The sequence below is a fragment of the Eptatretus burgeri genome, chromosome 16 (assembly GCF_056783735.1).
Source record: "Eptatretus burgeri isolate ZD-2024b chromosome 16, Ebu_testis_v1, whole genome shotgun sequence".
NCBI classification, from domain to species: Eukaryota; Metazoa; Chordata; class Myxini; order Myxiniformes; family Myxinidae; genus Eptatretus; species Eptatretus burgeri.
In genome coordinates, this window is record NC_140976.1 from 25,204,691 (window position 1) to 25,220,837 (window position 16,147).

The 16,147-nt window shown below is 44.5% G+C and overlaps 1 protein-coding gene across 8 annotated transcripts in view; it reads right to left on the minus strand.

Moving 5' to 3' along the window:
• The window catches only part of EP400 (E1A binding protein p400), a 144,870-nt gene that overhangs the window by 22,430 nt on the left and 106,293 nt on the right, over nucleotides 1-16,147 (minus strand). For 7 of the 8 annotated variants that reach the window (XM_085859265.1, XM_085859266.1, XM_085859264.1 and 4 more), the window contains 6 exons: nucleotides 14,157-14,293; nucleotides 13,149-13,250; nucleotides 11,364-11,537; nucleotides 7,190-7,246; nucleotides 6,927-7,063; nucleotides 6,636-6,692 (listed from right to left, as the gene is read on the minus strand). In XM_085859265.1, coding sequence (XP_085715391.1) covers nucleotides 6,636-6,692; nucleotides 6,927-7,063; nucleotides 7,190-7,246; nucleotides 11,364-11,537; nucleotides 13,149-13,250; nucleotides 14,157-14,293 — 664 coding nt within the window. The remainder of the gene's footprint in view (nucleotides 1-6,635; nucleotides 6,693-6,926; nucleotides 7,064-7,189; nucleotides 7,247-11,363; nucleotides 11,538-13,148; nucleotides 13,251-14,156; nucleotides 14,294-16,147) is intronic. The other variant, XM_085859268.1, reaches the window with a different exon arrangement.

Genomic DNA, 16,147 nt, shown 5'->3' on the forward strand with positions numbered 1-16,147 from the left:
ATCTTTTGGCCGAAGTTTACCTGAAAATTAAGAGGTGGTTGATACACCAACGGATTGCCGCCTTTTTTGGAAATGCGGCATCTGTCCCACAGCCCCCACAGAAATCTTGCGTTTTAATAACAATCGGACAAATAAAATCTGATCGGAATTTGTAAGTGATGTTTTCCATCTCATTCGTGTCAAGTTTGACGTCAAAGAGCACAAACACTTTTGGTTGTATCCATTTTATGCAAATGACGTCACTGTCACTTTGACCTTTGACATATATATATATATATATATATATGACATATATATATATATATATATATATGACATATATATATATATATATATATATATATATGACGTATATATATATATATATATATATATATATGACGTATATATATATATATATATATATATATATATGACGTATATATATATATATATATATATATATATGACGTATATATATATATATATATATATATATATGACGTATATATATATATATATATATATATATATATATATATATATATATATATATATATATATATATATATATATATGACATATATATATATATATATATATATATATATATATATATATATATGACATATATATATATATATATATATATATATATATATATATATATATGACGTATATATATATATATATATATATATATATATATATATATATGACATATATATATATATATATATATATATATATATATATATGACATATACATATATATATATATATATATATGACATATACATATATATATATATATATATGACATATATATATATATATATATATATGACATATACATATATATATATATATATATATGACATATATATATATATGACATATATATATATATATGACATATATATATATATATGACATATATATATATATATATATATATATATATATATATATATATATATATATATATATATATATATATATATATATATATATATATATATATATATATATATATATATATATATATACACGAGTACCAGTATACTGGGCCGGTGTATACCCCGGTTAAAATAGGTGTACCATATCCCTGTGTGTCGTAAGAGGCGACCAGGGTTGCGTCAGGAAGGGCATCCGGCGTAAAACATGTGCCAAATCACTATGCGGATCATACGGATGATCCGCTGTGGCAACCCCTAACGGGAGCAGCCGAAAGAAGAAGAAGGAGAGAAGATATATATATATATATTGTTGTGGTTACCAGATTCGCAAACCACCATTCAGGTCCCTTAGGTGAGGTATCTCGGTAAGTGCATGTGTAGTTAGGCCCAAACCCGTTGTCTAGTGGGAATACATGTCATTTATACGTGCTGCGACTATTCAGGATAGCCGTTTTTCTTTTACTATCTTTATTTTGGACCAATCGCCACCATCACAACCACAACCACCGCTTCACCACAACCGCCACGACCTTTACCGTCACAACTCGCCACCATCGCATCACCGTCATCTCGCGCCACTCATGGGCACCGATGCTGGACTCGTGTAGGGCGCACGTTGAACAGCGTGTACAAAATCACGGATTTTCTGCTTCAAAAACGGATCAAAAACGACACACGCCCACTTTTTGCCGTCCAATCGGTGAGCGAGGGGCGATTTGGCCCCGCCTCCAGAACGATCGATATATGCAAATTTGTGGATCAAAAAGCCTTCACGCCCACTTTTTCTCGGGCCAATGGGGAGCGAGGTGAAAGGTCAAAGGGAGGGGGTCAAAGGCGAAGTTACGGGGGGGATAAAAGGACGGTGTTCGTCAGTCAGAAGAAGGAGAACGAGAACGGGAAGGAGTCGGAACGAGAAGGAGTCGGAACGAGAAGAGAGTCGCAAAAGAGGGTCAGCAGAACGAGAGGGGGAGTCCAAAAAGAAGAGTCAGCAGAACGAGGTGGGAGAGTCAAGAAGAGGAGAGTCGGAAGCAGAGGGTCAAGACTTCGCGGGCGGTGGAGCTGCTCGTCGTGTGCGTTGGAGTCGGAACGGAGGGGACGAGCTGTGGAAAGGCGGCGACACCAGACGAGGGGGTGCTCGCGTCGTGCAGGAAGCTGCACCCGAGGGAGGCCGACAGCGCGACCTGGCCGAGGTGGAGACGCTCGTCGCACATAATAAAGATCCTCTATACCCCGAGCATCAGCAACCCCCTCCTGTTTCCCCCCGCGCTGAGATAGTGCGACCAAGGGGGCCCCGTTCCCACCCCCTGCCAGGCACTGTCCACGAGGCCCGCGGGTTGCGGGGCCATCGCCGCTCCGCGTCTCATCACCAGACGGGTAGGCCCGACCCGGTCTCGGCCCCAGGCCTACCTCATTCTTGGGGGATTTCTTTTCCTTGGTTTTGGGTATGTGTTGTCGGCGCCGTCTGTGAAGTAGAATTGTATAAGTGTTGCCGTGTGCTCGGTAGTCGGTATTAGCTCTGCACTGTGTTTTCACTTTTATGTTTGCTTTTTGTGTAAATGGAAGTGTGTTTTCTTTTTTTTGTGTGCATTTGGTGGAATTGTATTTGTGTGCTTCCCGTGTGCCGCGAATAAATGTGCTTTATTGTTGAACTGTTCTCCCGCTTCGCTTCGTCTTTTCCTCCATTGAATCCCCATCTTGCTTCACGTAAAGGGTTGGTAGTGGGCTGAATACGCCCGATAATTAATCGAACCGTCGAGGTCGACGATAACACCGCTCGGTTATTCTGATAGTACGGAACGGGTCGCTTAAGTGGCCCGTGTCCGAAGTCGACCTGCGGCGAGGTGCGATCGCCCGGTCTACCCTCCGCGTGGGTACTTAGGTAGTTCGAATTTGGCGAGCAACCCTATCCCACGCGGGGGCTGATTGGCTCGATCGCGGTGAGACCGAAAGGTCCACCCGTGACTGGTTCCCGGCGTTAGTCCGAGAGGGTCACGACTGGATTGTCCGTCCGGTGGGCGACGTGCCGCGATTCGAGTTACGTGGCCGTCCGCACGCCGGCGGGCGCGAAGACCGCAACAATATATATATATATATATATATATATATATATATATATATATATATATATATATATATATAATAAAAAAACATTTACAGTCTCACTTTTGTCCTGTGGAATCCTCTGGTAAAGTTTGACGAAGATAGCTGAAAGCGTTCACGAGTTATCGCACTCTTGGACAAACAAACGAACGAGACAAATAGACTTTTGTCTGTTGGCATGACTTGAACCATTGTATCTCGTTTGTACAACATTTTTGTATCTGCAGCAGGTTTCCAAGGTGAACATCTCAAAATTCTCAATTTTCGTCATAATAAAGACACAGACAGACAGAGACAGACCAAAATGCAATACCCTCTCCTCTGGCGAGGGTAACAATCAGAGACTAAGCATTTCTATGCTTGGTCCCCTAATAATAATTCTGAAAAGTTAATTTTCCGCCAAAGACTAATCATTCTTTCCGCCAAATTTTGTGGAAACTAACGTCGGCACCGTTGCTCCGATTAAGTTGAACCTTCCCAGAAACATTGGGGCAAACGGGAATCAATGCCATTATTTTTTCCCCCGATTTTTGATTTTGCAATCACTATGGCAACCGGCTTAGATTTAAGCAAAAACTTTAAAAAATCCTCTTCTCCAAAACCACAAATACTATCGATTCAATACTTGTCTGGTTATGATAGACTACCTATGGTGCAAAAAAATGTATGATGATGTCATCAGTCACATGGTTTGGCCACCATGTTGGATTAAAGGAAAAACATTGAAAAAAACCATCTCTGAAACCGCTCAACTGATCAATGTGAAGCTTAATTTATATGATATACCCATGTGGATAAAAGTTTGCAAACTGTGATGTCATCAGTCACATGGTATGGTGGCCATCTTGGATTTAAGGAAAACCATTAAACATCTCTTTCAACAGAACTGCAAAACTGCAAAATTTTCAACAGAACAGAACAGATCAATGGAAAACTTCATATACATGATGAACTCCCCATGAGGATTTTTTTCTTCTCTGAACTATGACATCTTCATCAGTCATGTGGTATAGCGGTCATCTTGAATTTAAGGGAATGTTTTTGAAAATCTGCTTTTCCGGAAGCGCTTATCTGATCGATACCAAACTTGAAATATATGATCGCATGCCCATGTGGAAAGTGATGATGATGATGATGATGATGATGATGATGTAATCAGTCACGTGGTTTGGCAGCCATATTGGATTGAAAAAAAAAAAACTTTGAAAATACGCTTTTCCGAAACCATTTGACTGATCGATACAAAACTTCAAAGTATGATCGACTACCCGAGTGGAAAGTTTGCTGACAGCAATGTTATCAGTCACGTGATTTGGCAGCCATATTGGATTGAAGGGGGAAAAAAAATTAAAATATCCGCTTCTCCGAAACCAGTTAACTGACAATTGATATACAAGATAGACTACTCATGGGGGAAAAAATATGCCTGGTGTTGGCTAAATGGTTAGGGTGGTGGGCTTGGGATCCCGAAACCACTTAACTGACAATTGATATACAAGATAGACTACTCATGGGGGAAAAAATATGCCTGGTGTTGGCTAAATGGTTAGGGTGGTGGGCTTGGGATCCCAGGATCCTGAGTTCAAATGCTGGTATCCTGTGTTGGAGTGGCGACCCGTCCAGGATTGTGCCCAATAGCCAAGGACACTGCTGAGGCAGCACCAATGCTCTGCACAGTGTATGGTCCCAATGGATGTATGGATGGATGGGGGAAAAATGTTTGCAAACTATGATGTCATCAGGCACGTGGTCAGGCAGTCATATTGGACAGAAGGAAAACCTTTTAAAAAAATCACTTGTCTGAAACCAGGACGCTTCCTGGAGTCCTTACATACATATGAAGCAAGTGAGTTTACTTCAGATATACTACAGACAAAGTTTGATGTTCTGACAATGTCAGACTTGGAAGCAGTTATTACTGCTCGCAGTTTTCCTCAGAGTGAGTTATATTTTTGATTATGAACAGCATAGCAGAGTACCCACCATATGGGCAATCTTGTTCCAAGCATGCAACATGTTCTTCTGACGTGTCCCTTTATTTGGGCAGTGTTGGCAACAGACCGCTGCCTCAATCGCTCCCAATAATAAAATGAAAACCTGGGTTACGTATATGAAGCAAAAACTTGCACGGTACGTGAGCGAAGAATGTGAGCTGCCCAGTGGGCCACTTTTGGAAAGCAGAACTAGTGCTGCAGGATGAACCGAACGACTGGTTTCAGTGGCGAACGCGAATGCTCATTGGAGCTCTGGCAAAAGGTGTTGGTTGGTCGAGACTGCAGGGCAGTTGCCATGGAAGTTGGAATCCACAAAGGAGTATGTAATGACTCACCTGCCAAATCAACTGTCCCTGAAAATGGACGGTGCTCAAGCGTCGGGCCTATACTCAACCATCGCAGGCGATGTCACCTTCGCGAAGCACACGTCAACTGTTGGACATGCCAAAGGGCTCCCGGTGCGGGATCCATGCACTGCGTACTCTGTGCTATGCTGCGACGAGTATGAGGGTCACCGCGGTGGCGCTAAAGCCTTGGGCACAGGCCCGGGTGGAGCCGCTGTGGGTGCAGATGTTGGTGGTAGTAGCAAATATTCAAACGAGAGACTTTGAAGGCCCAGGTGAAGGGTTCCATGTGAACAGCGCTTGGACATAGGTGGGTCAGTACAAAGTGAAGGGCGAAAGCCTTGCAGACGATGGGCTCCCATCTGCCCCGGTGCGAGCGAAAGGGAATCGGGCTCAGATCCCCGAACTCAGAGTGTGAAGAAAAGTCGAAAGGTTCGCGCAGTTTCACTTTGTGCTTGTCGTGGCCGCCCAACGTTGCGATAACACAAAGTGTGCCTGGAGACAGTGGTGGGGGTGCCAGGAAGAGTTTTGCTTTCTTTGCGAAGGGCTGAGCGCCCTGGACTGGGTTTTACCCGAGATAGGGGCCCGTGCCCTGCAGAGCAATCGGGGCTCCTGCAGCGTCTGGTGGGCTCTCGCCACCCCTTGAAAATCCAGGTGCAATGACTGAATCTCGCTCTGGGCCGTACGCATATCCGTAGCAGATCTCCAAGGTGAACAGCTCAAATCCGATCCGTAACTTCGGGACGGATTAGCTCTGAGGGTTGGATTGGTCGAGCTGGGACGCGAAGCGGTGTATGGGAACACGCTCGCGGTCAGGCGAGCCTCCATTTCAAGGGTCCGCATGAGTGCGGAGCTCCCGGTCTGCCGGCATGGCGTCGGGTCCTACCACCAGTGTGTACGGGCAGTACTTTCGGCTGTGCAGCTGCTTCTGCTGTCTGGGTGTGTGTGGGTGCCGGTCGTGGCTATCCATAAGCAATGCTTTTGTGCATATTTAATCGTGGTTATATAGCTTGGATAATTCAGATTGCAACCCTTACCGCCCCAAAAAGTGAAATTGCCAAGACGGGGAAGATGTAGTATTTTTTCAAAGCTTGACCCAATCAAACAACACTTTGGGAAACACACCTTCAGTGTCCTGAGCAATCCCTGAAAGTTTCAGCTTCTTTGGTCAAATCCTCTCTGAGGAGTTAATGAAACATAAAACATACATACTTTCTCTCCATTATATATACACAGTAGATTATTGTAATTATTATTACCTTTCTTGCAACACTGACGCATGCTTTGGGTTCTTCTGGAATGGATTCGTCCCAAGGCTGCAGAGCACAATCGCGAGTCAAAACTCTACAATTAAAACAACAAATATCTCAGACATCCTAGAGTAAATCTCAGTTCAATTTTGGAAGAATGATGGTTCTTAACCCACATGGTTGACAACACATCTGCATGTCCAAAGCTAAAGTAATCCTACGTATTCCACTTCCCATAAAACTGGAGGCAAAATATTTTGATACGATAGAGTAGAGAGGTTCTTGCAATGCATTGCTTACATCGGCTTCAACGGTGGGCTGCGCTTCGCAGCAATGAGGCGTCCAAGGTCAAAGCGAGTGCTGTAGAGATCTGTGGCTGTCGAGTTGTCATCTTGGGTGTAAATCTGCCCTGTGCGCAGGGGCTGGCTATTCTTCGTCTGAAAGGTATCCGGACCATCCAGCTCAGAGAGTGTGCATCACATGGGGAAGTTTTGCTACAGCACCATCCATTCTTACAAAGAGCGTGTGTGTGTTTGTACGTGTATGTTTGTTGCATGTTTCACCTTGTACAATCCACTCTTGCACTTCTGTTTCTTCTTGGGATTAAGGTCATACATGAGCTGCAGACAAAAAAGCACAGGACGTCATTATTTTGTTTAATCGAAGTGGGCTTGCCTTTCATTTGGGGTAATTAGATTATTATTATTATTATTATTTCGTGTGCAGCCTGTGGCTGCTGATTGCATCATTCATGCTTGGTGCGTGGCTGTGCCACCGATGCAGTGCCGGTTTTCCAGTAAGCTCGTACAGTACTCATTTTGTTGACCTCGTTAGGATGACAGGCTGAGTCAACCCACCTGGTGTTATTTAACAGCACGACAGGCTCACGCTCTACACCCCAAGATTTTAAGACAGCCAATTTAACTGTAAAGCCAACACCAGGCTTGGTAATCAAATGATATCAGCAGAATAAAGTGAGAACGATGACATTAATATATGAACAGACAAGGAAAAAAAATTAATCGACATTACAAGACAATTATTTATCTCAGCTTTAATGCACTAAATTAAAATGCACAGTATGTCTTGTTTCTTAGAGGAGCAACAGCAATTCACAAAATACATTTGTGACATCTTGTATACCAGCATTTCATTTGGTTCAGTTGGGAGATATAGGTGGCACTGCCTTTTATAAAGAGGCAACATACACTGGGCAAAAAACCCCAAAACAAAACAAAAAAAAAAAACTTTTCGTCTGCTACGACGGGAAATGCAGCTGTCCTTGGTTTCAAATCTGCAGTCAGAATTTAGCCAGCACGTCAGGTGTTCAAAATATGTAAATGTATTAATGATACCCAACAAGCTATATTTATATTAGATACTTGATTATTGTAGATTGCCACATTGTACATCTAATATCAGTGCTTAGTAATTATTTTCACGTCATATTTAGATAACAATGATTGATCTCCGTGTATAATGTGTAGTATACAAACCAAGAACATAAGTTGCAGAAAAATAAGTTATAAAACATGAGAACATGGTAATCTGAGGAAGGGTGTAATCTTGATCAGGAAATCTGCCCCATTATGAGTGATTCAGAAACAACACTTCAAGTTTACACTCTTCCTTTCAATATGGTCAGCGTAGGCACTGTTCAGACGTGTTCAGAAGTGAGAGAGACACTTGCTCTTGTGCCTGTGTGTGGAATTGGTCTCCCATTGTAGGAACCAGCAGTAATCACCCATCCATGTTTGGGTTGAACCGGCCTTGATACCTAGTTTCCATGACCGAACCTTTGGTGTCTTGGTGGAACCTTTCACCATGCTCATCGCTTACCTCACCCAGATTAGGTGGGAAGAAATCAAGATGAGAATGCAAGAAGTGCATTTTAAGAGACATGCTACAGCCCATTCGCTGATAGGCCTTTAGCATGTTCCGCATCGCAATTAGCATGATAGGCCTAATTCCGCATCCTGTTCAGCTCTATGGTTCCCAAGAAAGTTCTGCACAACCAACACAAATGCTTCCCATGCTGCAAACTCAAGTGGGTTCGGTTTATTTTTGAATTCGGGACCACACATCAGTTCTCGGATGTGGGACTCAAGAAAATGCGTGCTTTGAGTTTAGCATCAGTTTTCCCTGCGCCAAACTTCTCTCTGAGATATTGGAAGCCATTACCGTCGTGATGCAATGTCTTTACAAAGTTTTTCATGAGGGTTAGGGTTAGTTTAAAATTGGAATGTCACGTGGAAAATTTTACTTAAAAATTCATAGCTTGGTCGGTTTTCATCCATTTTTAATTATATAAAGTGCATTCTAAAGCTCCTTTTATGAGAAATAATATTCCACAACAATTGTATTGCTATAATTGAAACCAAAAATACAAAAAATAATAATTTATGATCACTCAAAATCACCCACCATGGAAAGCTACTGTAATTGGACCAAACATATAACTCAAAATCCTGACTTGCTGAGAAAATTCTGACTTCAGATTCAGAATCAGCATACTTGATTTAGTCGAGGACATGTCTCCACCCCAGTCGCAAAATCTTTCTTGTCCAGTGTATCGGTGCCCATTCAAGGTTGGCAGCATAGTTTTGGAGGTATGCACACTTACTTGTAAACCTGTCTCTGGCTGGGTTTGGATTTTGACTCAGCTATAAATTGTCCCCTGGCGTTTCGTATCCAGGATACATAAACATGTGCAATGTCCACTGAAAGGATGTTTTGCCAGAGGACCCATCTGCCATCGTAGGTGAACATTAAAGATAGCATGGTGTACATACTGTATTTTGCAAAGAGTAAATCAGAAGTCAGTTATGACAGCACCCTGAACAGAGTCTGATTCCTACCACCTTCAATAAAACGTCAGGCTCAGCCAGGCGGTTCATGAAAGACTTCAGCCAGAACCATCCATCTCCCTCACTCTCCCTCTATTAAGTAGTGGTAATAGTAAATTTTAGTACCCATCCAAAGTTGCCCTGAGGGCATGAAGAGTTGACAACAGTGTGCTACTTTTTGTTTCGACAAGGCTAGGCAGTCAAATTACCTCATCCCTCAAGTTCATTCATGAGCAAAATTGATTTTTTTTTATCAACAATACAATTGTGACATAGAAATTTTCCTGAGATTTGCAGTTTCCAGTTCCATCCATCCATCCATCCATTGTGACCATACTCTGTGCAGAGCGTTGGTGCTGCCGAAGCATTTTTTTTCTCCTTAGCTATTGGACACAATCCTGGACAGGTCACCAGCAAGCTGACACTCATTTTGCCAACCTCAGAAGGATGTCAGGCAGAGTCAACCCCACCTGGTATTAATTCGACATCTGAGTGGAATTTGAACTCAGGATACTCGGATCCCAAGTCCACCACCCTAACCATTAAGCCAACATCAGGCAAAGTTTCCAGTTGCTTCGAATGAAAATACTCAAATGCTGCTGCCTTTCACCTGATTTGAAGTTCCAACCCCAGAGATAACAATCAATCCAGTGTCCTCAACAACTAGGTCACCAATACACCTCAAAGTTCATCAATGATCTCTCCGACTCTCTGGAAAATCCTCTTTATCTCTTTGCTGATGTCTCCACCCTCTGCCATACCATCTGTCACACCTCAGACCGGCATGCAACAGCTTCTTCGCTCTCTGCAGATCTGGGGAAAAAAATCACAAACTGGTCCAACACGTGGAACATGTCTTTCAACAACACGTGGAACATGTCTTTCAATCCTGACAAATCTCACACACTCACGATGTCTTTCGGAAAGGACCGTTTGGACCCCCCCCCCCCATCTAATTTCTCAACAATTCTCTGGTAGAAGTCCTTACTTTCAAGCTTCTGGGTCTCAACATCTACCATGATCTTTCCTGGGAAAGCAACGTTTCCAACCTGGCCTCCAAAGCCAGTCGCTAACTGGGAATCGTCCGTCGTGCAAAGTCCTTCCTCGGCCCACCTGAGCTCCTGACCACATACAAAGCTTTCGTCCGCAGCCTGATGGGGGTACTGCTCTCCCCTCTGGGCTGGTGCTCCTGCCTCCAACCTTTCTCGGCTTCACACTGTGGAAAACAAGGCATTTCGGATCATTGGTATCTCCCATGATGAGGCTGACTTTGGGCCTCTCACTCTCTCACCGCAGGAAGGTCGGTGGTCTTTCTGTCTTCGACAGTCTCCTCTCCGGTCTCGCCCCCACTGCTCTGTCTGCGATTTGTCCTCACCATATTTCCACAGGGCGCTCAAGGTCCACCAACAACCCCCTTCTGGTAAAACTACCAAAATCACGAATCACTGCTCACCTTCACGCTTTCATTCCTCTTTTTTCCCGCCTTTGGAATAAACTCCCTCACTCTGTTCAATCCCATTCTTCCCCCCAGGCCTTCAAAACAGCTGTTCACCACCACCTCTTATCGTCCCCCATCCAAATCCTCAATCTTTTCTACCCCCGTTAATCCACCAAAAACCCACCTCTTTTAAATTCCCTGCTTTCCTTCCTGAAAGTCCCTGAAGTGTCCATCTTGTTTACCCCATGTTCCCTGCCCCATCCCTCTCCCTTCTGCAGATCTAATGTCTCTGTTCCCCACTGTTGTGTCCTTCCCACGCCCCTCTTGTCTCATGCCCCCCTTGCTGTATGTTGTGTGTTAGCTCTCATACGAGCCTTGCCAAGTAAACACAAAAAAAAGAAAAAAAGTTGACCACAATCTCACAATCCAACTTTATAAACACACAGATGTCACCTTTCCCTCCTCCCGCAGCATGATGACCGACTCATAGCGCTGGCGGCAGCTCTTGGGTGAGCGGTATGTCCGGCTAACTGATTTCACAATGTCACTAACAAGGTCCCAGTTGGGTGTGTGGGCTGGAGATACTACTGCAAGGTTGAGTGGCAGTTCAAGGAGTTTTTGGATCACCTGTAATGCAGTGCAACATGTACAGGGAGGGGATTCAAGAATTAGTTGTGGATACATTTATTTCCTCATTTACACTTCCACATTGAGCTTCACAAGATACCCTTGCTCTTGGTGAAGAGGATTCTCCTTTAAGACATGCAACCATATTCTGGAAGTTTCCTGTCTACATTCTCATTCTGCTTTACTTTCCCTTGGAATACTTTTCCACAAAAAACAAGCACATTTCCAAGGAAGATCAGGTCAGGTCAGGTATGGGAGCATGCGCCAGAGCAGCACGTCGCTGCGTCCACTTTCTGCCGGTAATCCAGGGGCCTCCGTTTGGCCATCCCCCAGGCAGATGCCTGGCCCATCCCCATCTCCTTGAGATGCTAATCAACCTGCTGTATTGAGGCATGTGGTTGGCCCATTGGCCTCCTCCACTCAGGAGACTCCCTCGCTGAGAGAATCTGGTGAGCAGGATCAGCGTCAGGAAAATGAGCCACATGTCCATACAGCTGCAGCTGACGCTCATGGACTATGCAGGTAACAAATCTCATTTGAGTCTCTCTCAGCAACCGCTCGTTGGACACAAAGTCCGACCAGCAATAGCCAAGGATTCTCCGAAGAGATCTGGTCCCAAAGGAATCAAGTCTCCGTCTTAGATCCTTGGTCAGAGTCCAAGTCCCGCATCCATAGAGCAAGAATGGAAGCACCAAGGACCTGAAGACTCGGACTTTCGTCCTCCCGCACAGGTACCGGCAGCACCACACCCCATTATCCATTGAATCCATGACTCCCCAGGCCTGACCCAGACGTCTATTGATCTCTGACTCACAGCCAGCAGAGACATGAATATCACTGCCAAGGGAAGTGAATCTCTCCACGACCTCAACATCCTCACCACAAACAGGCACAGACAGGACAGTAGCATCCAAGATGTCATTGAAAGCCTGGATCTTAGTTTTGACCCAGGAAACCCATAATCCCAGCAGCTCCGACTCCTCATTCAGCACCCCGAGGGCCCCCAAAAGGATATCTAAAGTCTCCGCAAAGATGACTGCATCATCTGCGAAATCAAGGTCAGAAATCTTGACATTCCCAAACGATGCACCGCAGCTTGATCTCTCGGACATCCTCCCTCGAATCCAGTCCATACAAGTGCTGAAAAGTGTGGGGGCAAGTACACACCCCTGACGAACTCCAGTAACAACTGGAAATAAGTCGGAGATGGTAGCACCACACATCACAGCACTCTCAGTACCAGAGTAGAGTTCAGACATCAGATCGACAAGTTTTGGTGGCACCCCACGAAGACCTAGAATCCTCCAGAGGACATCCCGATTCACTGAATCGAAGGCTTTACAGAGATCAACATAAGCTGCAAGCAGCCCCTGCCGAAACTCTCGTCTGCATTCGGGGAGGACCCGAAGTGCAAGGATATGGCCAATCGTTGACCTCTTTGGTGTAAAGCCTGACTGCTCTGGCAGATGGTGGCGAACCCTATCAAGAATTATCCGAGCAAAGACCTTGCCCTGCACAGAGAGCAACGTCACCCCTCGGAAGTTGTTGCAGTCTTGGCGATCACCCTTCCCTTTCCAGAGGATGATAGAACTCTAACTGATGAATAAGTACCTGCAGAAGTGCCCAGTCTTCATAAATGAGCCACTCTGTGCTATCTGGTCCAGCCTCTGCTGGTGGCTTCATCAGTGGCTGCAGGGGTTTGGAGAAGGCCACCTGAAGAAGAGGACATATTACTCAACTGCAAAAGAGGGTCGTTTATGTTCATCTTGCACTCGGTTATCCGCACAATATTTCACCAAAGCACATCGCTGCTTTAAAAGCACATGAACTTCAAGAGATGTGCACGAAACCCTGCACCAAAAATACAAAGGTTGCAAAATAAACAAAACACTTCCAGATAAAGGTTGTTTATGCACAGAATCACAGCGAAGGTAACAGCATGGCCACCGTTGCAGTCTCTCTACATCTTACTATAATTCACCGTCTGTCCTTCTGTATGTTCCCGGGTACCACAAACACGGCTGAACCGATCACAACCATTTTTCGGGTATGTAATGCTGGGACCCCTTGGAGTAAAATAAGCATCAACATGACCCCCTTGACGGCTCCTGTAGGGAGCGGATGCTTATAGTAAAACTAACCAGTTGGTCGTTTATGTACTCCAACTGAACAATGCACCACCAGCATTCTTGGCAGAGTCAGAAAAATAAATGAAGCGATTTCATCTCCATTCAAAGAATAATTAGATGGACTACAAAGTCTGCAGTGTGGTCGTCGCCGTCATCATCCAACTCCACCCTCCACCCCTTTTTCCCTAAACTGCCACCCACATCAAAATTTAAATTCGTCATCAGTTACTTATGATCGATTAAAATGACAATTGGAATCTTGTCAGCTCAAAAATGGAGATTTTCCACTCTGCTGCAGATCAGACTATGGAGAACAACTTCGTTCTTTGCTGGTGTTGTTTTTGTAACAAATGCTTACTGTCCGAGTTCCTAAGACCTGGAAGAGGAAGCAATGAATGAAGATGAAGTAGACATGCTAAACCAACACCAGCCCCTTTTTAAAGAGGCGCAAGAGCGCTGATTAAGTTATGGATCCAACTATAACCAAGACCTGTGGCTTGAGAAAGGCAGCCTTTTTCTGTTGCTTGGCTTCACGTCGGACCCGCATCAAAGCTGGCGTGGGACGGTCAAAGAGCGAGCGTGGAGGAATGGCATCTCCAGAATGTGACTTCTTGAACTTCTTGGTTACTGCAAATGTACAAGGAAGCAATGCTCCATGGTAATCCTCCTTAAATCAGCACAAATAGTCATATTACAGTTACTGAGGGTGAATAAAGTAAAAATATATTTAATAATCTTCTTCTTCATTAAAATTCCCTTGATATGGAGCAAGGCGAAATGGTACCAAGCTGCCGCTGCCCCACATTTGGTACAATATTACCCTTTATCGCCAGCCAACTCTCTCCACTCTCCCCACCATCGCCATCTTACTTGCATCCCTCCTCAAACAATCTTTCTATCTTTGCCAAGGTCTACCTCTTTCCCTCCTGCCTTGTTCCCGAAACTCATCCTATTTTTTTCTTTTTCATTCTTTCTTCCTCCATCCACATCAGGTGCCCAATCCACTTCAGCCAGTTCTTTACCAATTTCTCTGTCAAGCTCACCCTCACAACGATCTCCTCCTTCAGGTGGTCTATCCTTCTTCAATGCACCCTCTTCACTCTCGCTATCCTCCTGACCAAATTTTCGGAGAACTGCAGCAAATGTTGTTGCTTCGATGTCAGAGCCACCATCTCAAAACTATAAAGGTCGGTTGACATGACAACACCCCAGCACTCTCCCTTTTATTTTCTTGTCCCACCTGTATCCTCCTCCACCTCTGCCTCTGAACTATCATCCTCAGTCACCATTCCACCAAGATACTCAAATCCACTTCCATGCCAGATCTTCTTCCCCTCCAAACTAATGTTCAGTTTCTTTCTCTGCTATCCGACCCATATTACCCCAGTCTTCTCCTGGTTCATCCTCAATCCATGTCTTTCGAGGACATCCTTCCACTCCTCCAAAGCCTTCTGCATTTCCTGGCCACACTCCACCACAATAATTCGATAGTCTGCACATATCTTTCTCAGCATGCCTCCCGTGCTGACCCTCCTGCTCACCAGCTCCACCCTCATAGTAAACAGTAGTGGACTGGGTGCACTTGCTTGCCTCAATCCGATGTTAACGCTGAACTCTTCGAGGAATTCTTCAACCAAAATTCTTCTCTTCATTCCCCAAAACATATCTACCACTAACCTAACTTCTGTTTCCGGCACTACCATCCATCTCAGCATTGCCATCACCACCTCTCTCAGGTCAGTGTCATAAGCCTTCGCAAGGACCACACCCCCCCCCGATTCTCTTCAAGATGTTCTTTAAATGGTTCATCTGATCATGTGGTTGGGAAAGTCAACATTTCTTGGTTATTCTCAGAGAGCCACGTCAGCACTGATGAGCCCAGCAGTTTACTCAAGCAAACTGGCAGAAACTGAAAGCCGCTATCTCACGTCAGGACTGGACTCCAACATCTGCCACCTCTGATATTAACTCAGCCGAGGAATTCTTCCACAAAAACCTGCTCTCTCTTGCACAGATCCATCCCATCTCGTCTTCAGTTATCATATCCTTTCTCCTGCCCATGGTACACTGAATCCTGTGGTGAGGCAGTTGCTCTGAAACAATTTGCCTTCCCTTTCTGGAAAGTAAATCTGACTGAAGGCAACCTCAGGTCATTCTACAAAGCCTGCAACAAGTATGTGTCCACTCTCAGCAGAGCCAGAAAACAACATCTGTCCAATCTCAAGATTGAACCTTAAAACTTTTCTCCATCCTAAAAAACATCAACCTGGTGGCACCTTGTTAAATATGTCTCTGGTGTATGCTCTGTCACCATCCCTTCCCCCTCTTCAAATGGCACCACAGCTCACTCCGCTCGTGAGAAGGCAGAACACCTCAATTGCATTTGCTTCCAAATCTGGTGTCCCCAACCCCTTACTCTCGGTACCCACCCTTCCCTGTCGTACCCAACTGCTCTTGGACTCTGTCTTTTTCACCTGAGAA